Genomic DNA, 16634 nt, shown 5'->3' on the forward strand with positions numbered 1-16634 from the left:
TCTAAACTGTATCGTGTAGAGACTATTGGCTCCTAGAAATATTTTATGATACCTTTTGTGGGGGGAGTGGCCTTATGATCCATGTTGAGAACGATTGTTAGTGTAATTCTAATGGAAGGTAGAAGCATGTAGGCATTGATAATGGTCTATAGGCTTTCGGTATAAAGTGCTGTTCATGTGCTCATTATGTACTTTGACCATTACATTCAGAAATTGTTCAGCAGATAAGCTGAGGTTGTTGGTGGGATTAAAAACTGTTGAAATCATAATGGAATTTGATTATTCTTTTCCAAGGCCTAGTTAGTGAAAACATAACCAATGCATCCCAAGGAAAGGAGAGGTTAAAGGAGGTAGAAGTTGAGAAAGCATTATTCTAGATCAGCCAAAAAAACGTTGGCATATAGTAGAGCTATGTGTATAGGTATGAATGGGTATGAAAGCAAAATACGGTATGTTGGCATGACGAAGTCCCTGTTGGTATATAGTGCCTCAACATCCATGGTAGATAAAAATAAGGAGATTGCCCATAGAAATCAATCTTTTTAGGAAGCTGCAGTCTCTTATGTAAGCTGGGAAGTTCCTGGCATAAAATTGAAGTCCTCCATGTAACCTGATATTCCAGCATGTAATGTTGACAAACAACAGCCCAAGAGTTCTGTATCAGATACAGAGAAAATATTTGGTCTGGGCTCCTGGGGTGCCTCTACATAAACATGGCCTTGTGTGTCCCAGTAACTTTTCATCAAATCGCATTGTTTTGTCTAATATACTGCCATTTGGATACGAAGATAAAAGTTAGTACAAGGTAGCGTTGGATGGCTGTCTCTCACTTTTCTTAAAATAATCCAGTTTATTCAACATGACTCTTATCAGCTTGCTGATGATATTGTTCTTGAGACCTTGGATGGCATCTTGTTCTGCCATACTAGCAATGTTGTTTTATCCATTTTTACTGATAAATAGAAAAAGTAAAAATTTGCCAATAAGCTTATGGGCAAAAACATTCAATATAATGATCTGATTCAGGGTTACATCTACCTGGGGGATGTTCACGTGGTGTTATTTTTATGCATCTGGAATTAGGTATAATCTACAGTATTTTAGATTGAATTAATAACTAAATGTGTTCTTTTGTCTTGAATGTATTCCTTAAGTTTTAAGCAGCAAAAAAAATGTTTTTAAATTTCCCACAGAGTTGTATATTTTGTGTAGATTTAGTGAGGCAAAAAGCCTTGCCTCAGAACAGACCCATCAGCTTGGTCAAGTGGCTGGCAATATAGATTCACAATATTGGCCAAGGCTGGGGAAGAAGGGATTGTTTAAGATTAATTAGATTGTTTTTGTAGTCAATGGTACTCTTGGTAACCATCTCCAGGTCAACAATTTAAATGTCTCTCTTTTTCTCTCTCTTTTTCAGAATCTGTACTTCATGTCAACTTTATTTGGTTTTTTAATATTTTCCATCTTTACAAACATTTATATATATCATTCAGTAATCCTATTTGAACACCTTCAGTATTGTCTTTATTTAACCCAATTTGCCTCTACAAGACTCCTTCTGAAATAACTATTCAATATTCCCATGTTAGCTATAGATTTTCTCATATTTTCTTTATTTTTTTTAAACAACTATGTTTTATCTTCTTATTTTACTCTATTTGTCAATTTCCTTGGTTTTTGGTTTTTGCTTGTCTCTAGAAATCTATGTTCAGCTGTCATGCTTTCTTCTTGCTGTACAACCTTTTCATTCTGTCTTTGACTATTATGACAGCTTGTTCTGAAAGCTGTTTGATCCTTTCCGTTTTGAAATTTTGGAAAATTTCCCCACTGATGGTCATGAAGTGCGCCCCATAGTTTTTTCTGTACTCTCTAGCATGAATGGAAGGTTTTAATATAGTAAAAAAAAAGAATTGATAGAATGTCACACATCCCTATAAACTCTGCATAATCCCTATCTATTGTTGAGCAGAGCAACAGACTGCTTTTATAACACTGATGGCTTATTTCTCAAACACATTTATTTCTTTCATGCGTTTCCTGTGTGTTAGTATCTCACAATTCCATCAAATGACTTTAATAATTTACACCTAGGGTTCTGCTCTACCCCCAACCCAATTTACAGGTCTAATTGATTGAATTTGTTAGTACATTGTTATAATCCAAAATAATGCTTTCCTGTCAAACAGACAACAAGTGGTCAAAATTGGCAATGCTCTATCAAATCCTGTCCCTGTCAAAAGTGGCGTTTCCCAAGGTAGTGTTCTTGGACCAACGCTCTTCATACTATACATATATGATCTCTATGACCATATCTCAAGTTATTGTGTTCTCTTTGCTGACAATGTCAAACTATTTAACACCACCAACAATACTACTACCCTTCAAAAAGACCTTGATTTTGTATCCGATTGGTCTAAAATTTGGCAACTCCAAATCTCAACCAGCAAATGCTCAGTCTTACATATTGGAAAAAAGAACCCAAACACGAAGTACAAGTTTAATGGACATTATCTTACAGATGACCCCTACCCTGTTAAGGACCTTGGAGTTTTCATATCAAATTGTAGGAATTTAGCACCCACCCCCTTCCTAGAAGAATGAAATATTTTAGAAAATATTTAAAAAGGCAGAATATATTTCCCTGGATGAGAAATGGAGAAACATGTTTTAAAGGCAAAGCAGCTTCCTGCCTCCCCGCCCCCCTTTGTCAGTGGGTCAGAGACAGAAACTCACTCCCCCCCACCTTTGTCAATGGGCCATTAAGGCCTGAGCCAGTCCATTGTCTACATGACAAAGATAGGATTAGCCCCTACCCATCTAGCAACAGAATCTTACCACATGGCAAGGCTCAAGCAAGCTTGAGAGACAACCTACAACATTAGCTAAGACTCCCACCCCCTGGGAGTCTTGACAGCCAATCAGGATACTCTTCCTGTGCCCCAGAAAGTTCAAAGCTCAGAAAAAGCATAAAACCAGGGAGCACACAGGATCTCAGCCCTTTTCTGTTCAGGATCTCAAGCCATGTGATCCTGACCACCATTAAACCATCTTTCCAAGCAGCCTCCATGTTTCCAGTGTCTTTGTCCCCACTTGGAACTGAACCCAGATGGATATTTCTTCCAACAAAATGATCTAAGTGCCAAAGCCCACTGCAACTATATAGCAAAAAAGGCTCTAAGAGTTGTAAACCTAATTCTGCGTAGCTTCTTTTCCAAAAACTCTATACTAACCAGAGCATTCAAACCAGAGCATTCTTCAATACAGCTCATCTGTCTGGAACCCATACCACGTCTCTGACATTAATACAATTGAACGAGTCCAGAAATATTTTACAAGAAGAGTTCTCCGCTCCTCTAAACAACAAAATATCTTATTCCACCAGACTTGAAATCCTGGGATTAGAAAACTTAGAACTCCGCCGACTCCGACAAGACCTGTGTTTAACACACAGAATCATCTATTCCAATGTCCTTCCTGTTAAAGACTACTTCAGCTTCAATAGCAATAATACAAGAGCAAACAACAGATTCAGACTTAATGTTAACCACTTCAATCTTGATTGCAGAAAATATGACTTTTGTAACAGAGTTGTTAATGCTTGGAATACACTACCTGACTCTGTGGTCTCTTCTCCAACTCCCAAAAACTTTAACCAAAAACTCTCTACCATTGACCTCACCCCATTCCTAAGAGGACTATAAGGGGCATGCATAAGTGCACAAAAGTGCCTATCGTCCCTGTCCCATTGTTTCCTTTCAATATATGTTCTTGTATATAATGTTGTGACAAAATAAATGTAAAAAAATATGTAACTGCAACTTCCTTTGGCTATAAGGCATACAGTACATGAATGAAACATTTTCTATAGAGGGATGTTTATTATAGAGGGATACTGCAATTCTGTAGTAAAATTCTCTTGTGATCTCTTATGATTCTGTAGTTTTCTCCCAGACTGATGTTTTCAAAGTGGGTTACAGATGGGAAACAAGTGGGGTTAGAGAAGGATTTTAAATGCATTCTACCATCTGCTCCTGCTTTGGTACTGAAATTCAAGGGTTGTTTTTTACATTAGAAATATTAATTTTGCATTTTCTTTTCATTTTATTGCCAATTTTCTGTCCATAGTGCTTTGCCACTTGAGGAAGGAGGGGAGGGAGGGAGGGATAACATAAAGATAGATAAATGATTATTAAGCTATTAAGTTTCTGCCATTGAAAATGTTTGAAAATTAGACTGTCCAGCATTTGGAGCTTTGCCAGACTCTGAAGGAATGTTCATTTCAAGGAAGATCTGAGGAAAGCACCATCTTCAAAGTGTTTTGTGAAACATGGCCTTCTTGCATCTTAACAGAAAAGAACAACACTACTTCACCTTCTTCTGCTTCACACATCTCCCTCAGCATCCTGTAAAATTTGCAAAAAGCAGAAACTTCCCCATGGTCAAAACCCCTGCAGGGAAGCATCTTCTGGTTCTGATTAGTGCTGGGGAAAACTAACCAAAGATTGGAAGGCAATGCTTTCTCCACGTTCTCCAGCATTTCTAAGAGAAGCTTCTTTTGCCTTTTGTGGCAGAGGTAAGAGAGACTAAGGTCTCTAGACAATGTGAAATATTTTGTCAGGGCAACTATTGTTCTTTTTGTTGGATGTAGATCCTGCCTTTCATTTGGTAGCTCCAAATGTTAAAAAAAGCAAGTTAGTCCCAAAGGTGCTTTTTCAGGAGGCAACTGGACTTCTCTGTCTTTTTCTTTTGAAGATGTTTCACTTCTCATCCAAGAAACTTCTTCAGCTCTGACAGGATAGTGGGGAATGGAAGGATTTATATTCCTTGCACAGAGCTGGTAATGTGCATCCTTTTAGAAGGTCATTGAAGCACTTGGAATTTTATCTATGTCTTCAGGGTCACCTGAGTAGTGCTCCTAGTTCCTGTACTCTGCAATTTTTTCTCTGGAAATCCATTCCTACTCCCACACCTCATTCAAAGGGTGTTCATCCCAAATTGTATAGCTAAAAGTCTGTAGCAATTCTCAGTCATCCAGGTCATGGTTGCCCCCAAGCTGCTTTTTGGGATAACCAAGGCAAGGTACATAATGCTTCCTTCTTTTTCGCCACAAAAACACTACTAGTAAGATAGGTGGGGCTGGGACAATGACTGGCCCACCCCAAAGTTACAGCCTCCGAGGTTGAAAGTGAAGAGAATCTGGGTTTCTCCACTGCTAATACAACCTCTTATCTGCTATACCACTGGTTTTTCTCTCTCTCTCTCTCATCTGACCAAAAGAATCACAGGGTGCAAAGCTCTTCATCCAGACAAATTGAAGACACAGTATTACTTTGTATATCAATAGAAGTTAAAGATTACATTTAAACATCCAGTGCACCTGAGGGTAGAACAAGAAACAATGGGTGGAAACTAATCAAGGAGAGAAGCAACCTAGAACTAAGGAGAAATTTCCTGACAATTAGAACAATTAATCAGTGGAACAACTTGCCTGCAGAAGTTGTGAATGCTCCAACACTGGAAATTTTTAAAAAAATGTTGGATAGCCATTTGTCTGATATGGTGTAGGGTTTCCTGCCTGGGCAGGGGGTTGGACTAGAAGACCTCCAAGGTCCCTTCCAACTCTGATATTATGATGATGATGATGATTAATCAAATCTATTCCCTAGAAATGAAATGAATATAAATTATAAGCTTTAGAAGAATAGTGCTTGTTACAACATCAGTACTCACCAGGATATTCCTCTTGGGTTTGTTTTCCGTAATGACAGAAATGGAACGAGCAATGTGTTTGCCTGGGGAGGCACTGCTGGGGCGCTGAAGCACTTGCATAGGCAGCCCTGTAAGAATGAGGTCCACACCATTGACACTGTTTCCCTGAAAGGAAGAACTGCTGCCACGGGCACTCTTCATTTTGAATTAGAGCAGCTCTGTAAATAAAAGGAAAAATAACGAGTAAATTGACCCATATGTCTTGCTTATTTCAGGTGCTTAAATGCATTATTCCACATTGTAGTAAGAACTTCCTCATGCCTTGGAATTACTACAATCTCATGCCACTGGTCATACTAGCTGGATCTAATGGGAGTTAGAAAAAAGAAAAAAAAAAGCAGGGTGGCAACATCAAATTCTCATCCTTTGAATTATATTAACCATTTGCTAAGCCCACAGAGGAGACCAATCCCAATATCTAAAAGGTCAAACTCAATAAAGCATGGGCACTTTGCATTGGTTGCCGGAGGCAATTCATTTGTTGCAATACAAATGTTTTGTTTTCCCAATTGAAAAGGGAAATAGGCAAGGGTTTTGCACCTAGTTCTTTGCAAACAAAAAAGTTCCATCAATGTAATTTTGAGTGGACAAAGGTGAAAAAGGAAGATAGTTACCAGAAATAGGTTTATTTGTTTTAGTAAAACTCACAAAATGAAATCTGAACGTTGGAATGTAGGGTCATCCAGTTTTGCCCTGAAGTTCACTCATCTAATGCTAAGCAAATCATCCTTGTTCAATGAGACTAACCACTTCTTGAGTCAGAATTCTTAAGAATACAAATTAGACAAGTACAGTACTACTACAGCAGCTATTCCTTCTGCCTGACAGTTCCAATTATCTGAAAAATCTACACAATTAAAGGGAACTTACCACCTTTATGCCAAAACTGCTTTTCAAAAGAGTGACTATAGTATCAGACTTAAACTCATGCAAGTTTTTGTACTGAACACCAGCTCTCATGCATTAATCCCAAACTGTTGTTTATTTATTGCAAGCGATCTGTTCAGACTTTAGAGAGAAGCTATTTATCCCATTTAGGGGTTTAAAAGAAAAATATCAGGAGAAAAAAAAACACATTTAACTTCAGCTCTGCCCCCCTCCTTCATTCTTGCCCACCATGTCTTTCTTCAAAATGATTTCCTATGGGAATGATGCTCTCAATAGAAAAAATATTACAGTTACAATCTTAAGTGTTTTTTCAGCTATTCTGGGGGATATTTACATTTTTGAAAGATATCATGTTTCTAATTCTTTTTTTTTTTGAGATAAGTGTTTAACTTTTGATAACTTTTGAGATAAGTGTTTTCAAACAAGGCAATCTTTATGTGAGCTTATCAGGTCACATGAGCAACATACACTGAAATCTGGCTTTGAGAAACATATTGTATTTACCAGAAAAAATGAATCATCCTTGAAATTCCACAAAGACATAAACATAGATTCAGCCACCATACATAGTGAAATATTTGCAATCTACAGAGACATTTATTATTCCTGTGGTTGGTTCTGTGACCCCAATCACATCAAGTGTGAAAACCACGTATCAGTAAGTATTATAAGTTTACTAGATCTAGGCTGCAAAAAATATTTGCTACCATATGATGGCCATATGGATTTTTGCAACCTAAGGATTTTTGGACACACTTATAACCAAATTTATGCACCTGACAATGCATACAGGAGCAAGAGTAATTTCTCATTCTCAGTTATGTGTTCACTTAGTGATCATATCGCTTCCAACTTGGTTGCTAAATAAGGAAACTTCTACATTTAATGTAGCAAAGCATTGAAAGGATGTACTTTTATGTATTAATTTGGCAAAATGATTTGCGCCTGTTGGACAGAAAAATAAAAGCACAGAACTTGAACAAAAAAGAAAAGACATTGGATTTTTAAAATATTAGCATGCATTTTTCCCCAAGCCTGCCAATATACATATTTAACAAATTACTGTAAGCATTCATATAATAGTGATGTTTTTTTAAAAAAAGTTAGTATGGACGCCAATACTATACTTAAATACAGATTCTTGAGTATTGTAATTATGAGGACTATCAAGTGGCCTTAATTTCCAGTTCTTTTGCAGAAAAACATTAATAGCATTTTAAAAACAAAAATGATCATTGTCCACTTTACGCACGGTGTACTGTATGATTGGTAAAGTTCTGCACAAATAAATTTAGCCAACTTTCAAACGTTGGGTCAGGAGGCAATAATCTTTGATAGATGGTCTTTGGGGATACCAACAATAAAGCAGCTTGAAGCAACGCTTTGAAAGTTCCCGAATTTCTCAAACTGCTGAAAGGAGGCCAGGGAGAACAGATGGGAAAAGTAAAGCAGGACCCTTCCCTCTTTTTAAGGAGACTTTGTCTAATCGCGGGGAGAAAGCATCTTGGGTCCCCTTTAAAAGAACGAAGCCTTGCAAGGAAAGCTCTGCAAAAAGCTTCGGCAAAAACAAGGAGACGAGGCTGCAGCATCCAGGGAAAAAAGTGGGGGAACCCACTCACCCCCACAAACACAAATGGGGGAACCGGGTAGGCTTCCCCTCCATATCGCAGATAAGAGGGAATTAGGAAGGGTGGGGGAATCTTTTATACCCTTCATCTGGCACACATACACACTTACCAGCGACAGGCGCGTGGTTCCTTCCCCGGCGGACCCTTTTGGGAGGTTCAAGGGATGGAGGGGCTGCTTTATCTTTCTTCCTGGGCTTTGGCGGTGGAAGTAGGGAGAGGGGCTCCTCGTTTAGCTCGGTGCCCACGTCCACAAGGGACAGCTCCCCTCCTTCCCGAGCAAGGAGGCTTAGCGCCTAAGGGGAAGGGGAGGTCATTCCTCCTTCCTCTCCCCCACCCCGCCCCACCAAAACCAAAACGGGGAGGAGGCGTCGATGGAGGGTGGGGGCGCTTCCCGTCGCTGTTGCCGACACCGCAGCTCCCTCCTTCCCTCCGAGCCACAACAAAAGTGAGAAGGGCGGGGGGGGGGGGGTTAGAGGGGGAAGCGCCGCTAGCAACCATCCGCACGCGCACTTGACTCTGGCCGAGCTTCCCGCCCCTCCTCGATGCTCCTATTGGCCGGTTTTGGGAGACGCGGCCTCCTCATCGGCTAATCTCCGTGTCCTTCAGTTGCCGGAGCTAGGTTGACAGAGCAAGGAGAAGCGGAGAGGGAGGGACGGTAGTGGTGGAGATGGTGGGAGTGGAGTGGAGGGAGGGGGGCAGCGGTGGGAGCCGAAAGCGCGTGCCGAGGAGGAGCCTCCCCTAAAGACCCGCCTCTTCTCCCTCTCGGAACCACCCCCCCCTTTTTGGGGCCGCTTTTAGCTTGCAAAAAAAAACAAAAACCAGGGACCAAGCCGAGCGTTTGTTTCGAAGCTCCGGTTATGGATGGGGTGGGCGGCGCTAAGCAGTGGGTCCTCCGCGGTGGTGTTGCATCTCAGCTCCCCTCCCCTCGCTACTTTACCCTTTGGGGGAGAAATATTAGTGCGAAGGCACTTCAAAGCAAAACTCCCCTCCCCCCAAGTACTGTAGAGAGGGGGGGGGGATGGGGCGAGATAACACCCGGCAGGCATGCTGGCGCCTCTTCCTCATCCCCCGATTGTCTCCTAGTATTTGAGCGTTGTTGCACCGAAACTACGCGGCTGGGTCCTACTAATCGAATCGAGTAACTAAACCGGCTTTGCTACATCCATTGCTTCCCCCGCTTGTTTCATTTCGCAATGGGCTTAGTCGTAATTGCAAACGAAGTGTTGAAAAGGGCAAGGAAGAAACCAGTTATTATTCGAAGGCAATCGCGAGAGCTGCGAATTGTAGCCTAAATTCCACAGAAACTGGCGTTAGGTACACATAACCACGAAACATAAATATGATTCAGACTATTCTTCCCAGTTTTGGTAGACGAGACAACGCTCGGTGCTTTATCTGTTCTACTATCTGCTGTTCGGCTAGCCTGAGTTCAACCATTTCTTTCTAGGGATTTATGTTACCCAGTCACCGTTGTGGAAATACAGTATCGAGGCTATTCTCTTTCTCTACCCAGCAGTGCATATGCATCAGTAATTGATATTATACTGTGAATTGCAAAAAAAAAAAAATCCTCCACAAAGAAACTATCTCAACAGCCATACAACCAACCACATGCTGGAAATAATAGGTGTCATTTGTTTGCAGTAACCATTTGTTCATTAGCCACCAATATGAAGCTGCCTGTAACTAGGTTCTAAAATAGCAACCAATTGTACTAAGGGTCACAAGAAGTAGTTGTAAATACGAAAATACATGGTGACACTGCAGAGCAAAAAAAAACCAAACAACCCACCTAAAATGATAGGATTTAGGTACATAAAAATAAAATGTTCTGTAATTTTAATCAGATTTATGCTGGCTTACTTTTTACTGAAGTCTGTCAGATCTGGCTATCAGATCTGGGTTGTAAAAATCCAAATGAGTATTACAGCAAAAAGAAAAAAAGACACCAAGTACTAAAAAGAAATAACCACGACATATTACTTATGAGAAATATAAATTCACCCCAATTTTAAGCAAATAAAGAGATGCAAGATAACATATTTTGATTATAAAAGCTATCCCATAAACAAAACATGTTATCCAAAACTAATTGGGGTAGCTCTCTTTTCAAGATCAATCTTCCTTTAGTAAATCCATAGTTTCTCTTGTAGCTATTGTTTTTGGAACATAATTTAAAAATGCTTTTAAATACATGCAATAATGTTTGTCATTCCATATTAACGTCTAAGGCAGTGCTTCCCAAACCTGTGTACATTACCCCAAATTGGATAAAAGTGGTTTATCTTTGGGTAAAGACACAGGAACCCATTACCCAATCACAACAGGGTGTGGAAGAATAAGCTGCTGAGAAAATTGCAGGCACCTGGAATACTTTCCTCCCCTCCTATTGAAGCCTTTTGGCCCAGTGTCAGCACTGCAAAATTGCTTATGAAAGCTGCAACCTTGAAACAGATGGAGGAGGGATGTGTGGGTTTGGAAGAGCCATAGCTATAAAAAGTAGACCAATAAAAGAAGGAATTTTCTTCACAGAGATTGAAGGGTCTGGGGGAAGTGGGGGGGGGGAGAAGAAGAGGCACAATCAAGGCCAACCTTGGGAAGGTGCCAGTGGTTTATCAGCTGCCCATTAATAAAAAAGAAAATAGCAATAGAAGGAAATCCCAGAGAAGGAGAGGGAAGGATTTAAAAGACAGACCAGGGTCTATAAGTGTGGAAACACCCTTCTATACTAATAGTGGAGGAAATTTTACTTTTTGTAGAAAAAAAAAATCTGGGAAGAATTTTAATAATTGGTAATTATAGATGATTCTTTCTTCCACTGCTACAAATAATTCACGAAGACTTGAAATTATGTTGCAATCAAATAGGTACATTATAACAAAGATTGGTTGCAAAGATTGTTCAATCAACTGATAAATAGTAAAACCAATTACATGGACTAATAATTAGAATAGAATAATTAGAATTAGAATAGAATAATTAGCCAAAGAACTCATTCATACCTACTTCCTCAAACCCACAAAGAGGCTGCCCAGACACCATCTACACAACAAAGACAAGCCAAAAGGCATAAGGACAATTAAAATTGCCCTTGTGACAGAGGCACACACTATAACCAACAGGAACACACACACACACACACACACACACCTCTCAAGCACATATCAACTGGGGCTTTTTCAATGGCCTGTAGAATCAAACTTGTTTCTAAAACCTGAGATCAGACTCCTAGTCCACTAGTTTTAAGATTAAGGCCGAGCCTTAATACTTTGGCATGTTGGCTTCAAGATGCACTACAGGTAATCTTTGAATTACAGCTACAATTGAGCCCAAAATTTCTGTTGCTAAGTGAAACATTTGTTAAGTGAGTTTTGCCTCATTTTACGACCTTTCTTGCCACAGTTGTTAAGTGAATCACTGCAGTTAAGTTAGTAACGCTGTTATTAAGTGAATCTGGCTTCCCCATTGACTTTGCTTGTCAGAAGGTTGCAAAAACAGAAAACAAGATGCCAGCACATTGTAACTGTCATAAATATGAACCAGTTGCCAAGCGTCTGAATTTTGATCATGTGACCATAAGGATGCTGCAACAGTCGTAAGTGTGCAAACTCTCATAAGTCACTTTTTTTAGTGCTGTAACTTTGAACAATCACTAAATGAACTGTTGTAAATTCAAGGATTACCTGTGCTGCATTTAGTATTTAGGATTATATAAAGCATATTCCAATATTGATAATAATTAAGGTAGTTTAAATGCTCCTAATATATCCTAGTCAATCTGAAAAATAGGATGTTTAGTTACAATTGTAGGCAATACGAATTCCTACAATAAAAAGTTTGAATACTTGATTAGCCTTAAGGGGAATTAAAGTATTAAATCACCCTTCCTGATGTGAGTGCAGCAGATGATGAGCAAAATAATTGAAGGATCTCTTAGCTTTGCTATCCTTTCTGATCTGCACATCATCAGTCAATAGGAAAAACATCATCCTATCATGGTGCTGCAGTGGGAAGAAGATAAGTTTACAGGACTTGGTCCTGCTGTGAATCATTACATTCCATAATATATAGTATAAGCACAATAAATATAATTTCCTCATAGATGGAAAAGAATGTTTTTTAAAAACATGCAGATAAAAAGAAACATATCTTCCTCAACGTAATGCGATTCCTTGGATTCAGACTTGCTTGCTTGATAGTTTTAAAAGGCATTTTCTAAAAACTGAATTGCTTCTGTCTCAAAATAAACATCCCATGTAATGTGGCAATTCTTGAAATTAGATTGCTAGGCAAAGTACAGATGTGTTACTGCCCCAAATCTCAAAAATGCTGATTTTATGTGATTTATTGCCAGATTGACCATGTTACTCAATCACTAAAGAGAGAAAGAGATCCTAAACATAACTATGTCCTGAAATGCTTTTCAGCTTTGAACAGAACTCAATCGTAAAACTTTGTTTTGTCCAGGAACCATTTAAAGGAGCAAATAGAGGATTATTGGACTCTGTGTAGACTGTTTTGAAAAATAAAGACTAATTCATTTCTGGTGTGAACTGAAGTCCAAGGTCCTTGATTTCAGACAATAAAAGTGACTAGGCAGATTGCCCAGCCATCAAAACTCCATGGCAACACCACAGTTACAGAAACTGTTCTCAGAAACCCAGTCTCCCCCACCTCACCCACTCAAATAACTAATAACAATTACTGGGAAATTAATTCCTTGATACAGCAGGCATATTTTTCTATATGAAGGTTAGCTGCCTCAAAGTCATGAGCATCCATTTACCATAGACATACCAACCAGCCACCATATTACAGATAGTCCTTAACTTATAACCAAAGTCACAACTGCCCTGAAAAGTGACCATGACCATTTTTCACATGACTGTTGCAGCATCCCTGTGGTTACATGATCAAAATTCAGTTGCTTGGAAATTGGTATTTATGAGAGTTGCTGTGTCCCGGGGCCATGTGGTCACCTTTTGTGGCCTGGCAATCAAAATCAACGGAGGAAGCTACATTCACTTAAGAACCATGTTACTAACTTAACAATCCGCAGGGTGGCAAGAAAAGTCATAAAATGAGGAAGACCTCATTTAACAGCTGTCTTGCTTAGCATTGGAAATTTTGGGCTCAATTGTAGTCATAAATCAAGGACTACTTGTGCCATTCTCTCTTGCTATACTGTGTCCTGTTTAGAAATGGCCAGACAAAAATATTTGACTTGGGGTCCTACAAAACCAGATGAACTATTCTGAATATACCGGTAAGTATTTTACCATTAACAGTTACCATTCTTCTGGTGCTTGTTCAAATTATTGGGATTACAATTATCATCACCTTCAACATAGAAGTGCTTGGTGATGGAAGCTGTGATCCATCACATCCATTAGGGGTGCTGATCTATAGAAAACTGTCTACGAAACAGTCTCAGTAGTGTTGGCTATTTCTACTGTGTAGGCACTGTGTAACTAGTAGGGCACAATCGTATTTCAGGGCTTGAGCTCAGTCCTATACTATAATGTACAAATACACAATGCATGAAAATGCAGGAATATTCCCTCAGCACTGACTAACTCATTTGAATCCAACAAATTATCAGCTATTAGACCAGGTTTCTGAACTTTGACAAGTTGAAGATATGTGGACTTCAACACCCAGAATTCATCAGCCAGCTTTTGGAGTTGAAGTCCACACATCTTCAAGCTGTCAAGGTTGAGAAATATTGCAATTAAACAAATACAATGTAATTTGTATTGTCTATCAGATTTGTGGCAAGATTCTCAATATATTTTTAAATATAAGAATCCTTAAATAAAAAATGAATGCAAGACCTCAGGAGAAAAAAGCACAATTTATTTAGAGTACCCGACTTTTTATTTAAAATATATATATTTTTTGCATGACCAGTAGCCCTTTAAATCTTGTATGCTGTCTTGCCATGTCATGTGATAACCACAGTTTTGGAGGGCTATTTGGGGGACAATCGATACCATGGTACGCAGTCTCAACCAGCTCCTTGGTTTTCCGAGGAGCTGAGGGAGATGAAGCGCCGGAGAAGACGCCTAGAGAGTGCCTGGAGATCCAGCCGCTCTGAGGCTGACCGGACACTAGTTAGGTCCTATAGTAGGACCTACCTAGTGGCAATGAGGGCTGCGGTTGCCCCACGCTTCCTCCTCATTGCGCCGGCAGATAACCGCCCGCCGCCCTGTTTCGGTGACCCGCCGCCCTCCAACAGGAGGGGCGGGAGGACCCCCTACAAGGGCGTGCCGAGGAGTTTAACGGTTATCTATACGACAAAATCGTTCAGCTTCGGGACGGATTGGATCAAAATTGGGTAGATCCAGGCGAGGGTTCCGAGGACCGTCTTGTTGAGGTGGTTTGGGATGACTTTGATCCTGTGACTCCCGAGGACATGGACAGGTTGCTGGGCAGGCTGAACGCCACCACATGTTTATTGGATCCGTGCCTCCTGGTTAGTACTGGCTACTCAGGAGGTGACACGAGGCTGGCTCCAGGGATTACAAATGCTTCTCTGCGGAGGGGTCTTTCCGCTGCCTTGAAAGAGGCTGTGGTGAGACCCTCCTCAAGAAGCCTTCCTGACCCAGCTGTTTTAGGAACTACCGGCCAGTCTCCAATCTTCGCCACGGCGAAGGTTGTAGAGAGTGTGGTGGCATGTCAGCTACCCCAGTACCTGGATGAAGCTGTCTATCTAGACCTGCTCCAGTCCGCTTCCGCCCGGATACAGTACGGAGACAGCTTTGGTCGCACTGGTGGATGATCTCTGGAGGGCCAGGATAGGGGTTACCTCTGCCCTGGTCCTATTAGACCTCTCAGCGGCTTTTGATACCATCGACCATGGTATCCTGCTGCGCCGGTTGGAGGGTTGGGAGTGGAGGCACCGCTTATCGGTGGTTCTCCTCCTACCTCTCTGATCGGACGAGACGGTGTTGACAGGGGGCAGAGATCGACCCAAGGTGCCTCATGTGGGGTGCCTCAGGGGTCGATTCTCTCACCCCTCCTGTTCAACATCTATATGAAGCCGCTGGGTGAGATCATCAGTGGCTTTGGGGTGAGATACCAACTGTACGCTGATGACACCCAGCTGTACTTTTCCACCCCGGGCCACCCCAGTGAAGCTGTCAAGTGTTGTCCCGGTGTCTGGAAGCCGACGGGTCTGGTTGGGGAGGAACAGCCCCAAACTTAATCCTCCCAAGACGGAGTGGCTGTGGATGCCGGCACCTCGGTACAGTCAGCTGCAGATGCGGCTGTCTGTCGGGGGTGAATCATTGGCCCCGATGGAGAAGGTACGCAACTTGGGCGTGCTCCTGGATGGTCGGTTGTCCTTTGAAGACCATTTGGCGACCGTCTCCAGGAGAGCATTTTATCAGGTTCGCCTGATCCGCCAGTTGCGCCCTTCCTGGACCGGGATGCCTTATGCACAGTCACTCATGCCCTTGTTACCTCGCCTGGACTACTGCAATGCTCTCTACTTGGGGCTCCCCTTGAAGAGCACCCGGAGACTTCAGCTAGTTCAGAATGCGGCTGCGCGGGTTATTGAGGGAGCGACACGGAGCTCCCACATAACACCTATCCTGCGCAGACTGCACTGGCTACCTGTTGTTTTCGGTGCGCTTCAAGGTATTGGTTACCACCTTTAAAGCGCCCATGGCTTAGGACCGGGCTATCTACGGGACCGTCTACTGCCGGCTTCTATCTCCCATCGTCCGATGCGCTCCCACAGAGAGGACTCCTCAGGGTGCCGTCAGCCAAACAGTGTCGACTGGCGGCCCCCAGGGGGAGGGCCTTCTCTGTGGGAGCTCCGACCCTGTGGAACGAACTTCCCCTCGGACTCCGACAATTACCTGACCTTAAGACCTTTCGCCGCGAACTTAAAACTTATTTATTTCATATGGCTGGACTAGCCTGATTTTTATTTTTATTAGATGGGTTTTTAAAATTGTGTTATTTTATAGGGGAGTATGTTTTTAACGTTTTGGGCATTTAAATCAGTTTTTTAAGGGTTGTTTTAAATTATTGTGTGTATTTATATTTTATCTGCCTGTTCACCGCCCTGAGTCCTTCGGGAGAAGGGCGGTATACAAATTAAAATATTATTATTATTATTATTATTATTATTATGATGAGTCCTGTGTTTGGAATTCCTGCCCAATCAAGAGATTTTACTTCTTCTGGTCAAAGTTTTAGAAGAGTCTGTGGGCTACCAGGTAAAATAAAATCTGGATATTGACCCACATAATACCATTTATAATTTTCTGTTGATCTGAGTGTTGAAAACTCCACCTAAGCTTCTGACAACAACTTTATTCAAGTCTTCCTGTTTGCAGG

The 16634-nt window shown here is 41.1% G+C and overlaps 1 protein-coding gene across 4 annotated transcripts in view; it reads right to left on the reverse strand.

The window, feature by feature from the left end:
- Positions 1-8763, reverse strand: part of CEP131 (centrosomal protein 131) — a 33234-nt gene extending 24471 nt beyond the window's left edge. For 2 of the 4 annotated variants that reach the window (XM_058170053.1, XM_058170052.1), the window contains exons 1-2: positions 8395-8763; positions 5731-5927 (exon numbers count right to left, since the gene is read on the reverse strand). In XM_058170053.1, coding sequence (XP_058026036.1) covers positions 5731-5910 — 180 coding nt within the window. In that variant the 5' untranslated portion in view covers positions 5911-5927; positions 8395-8763. The remainder of the gene's footprint in view (positions 1-5730; positions 5928-8394) is intronic. The other 2 variants (XM_058170055.1, XM_058170054.1) reach the window with 1 other exon arrangement.
- Positions 8764-16634: the final 7871 nt, after the last annotated feature.

Source organism: Ahaetulla prasina, chromosome 2 (genome assembly GCF_028640845.1).
Source record: "Ahaetulla prasina isolate Xishuangbanna chromosome 2, ASM2864084v1, whole genome shotgun sequence".
Lineage (NCBI taxonomy): Eukaryota > Metazoa > Chordata > Lepidosauria > Squamata > Colubridae > Ahaetulla > Ahaetulla prasina.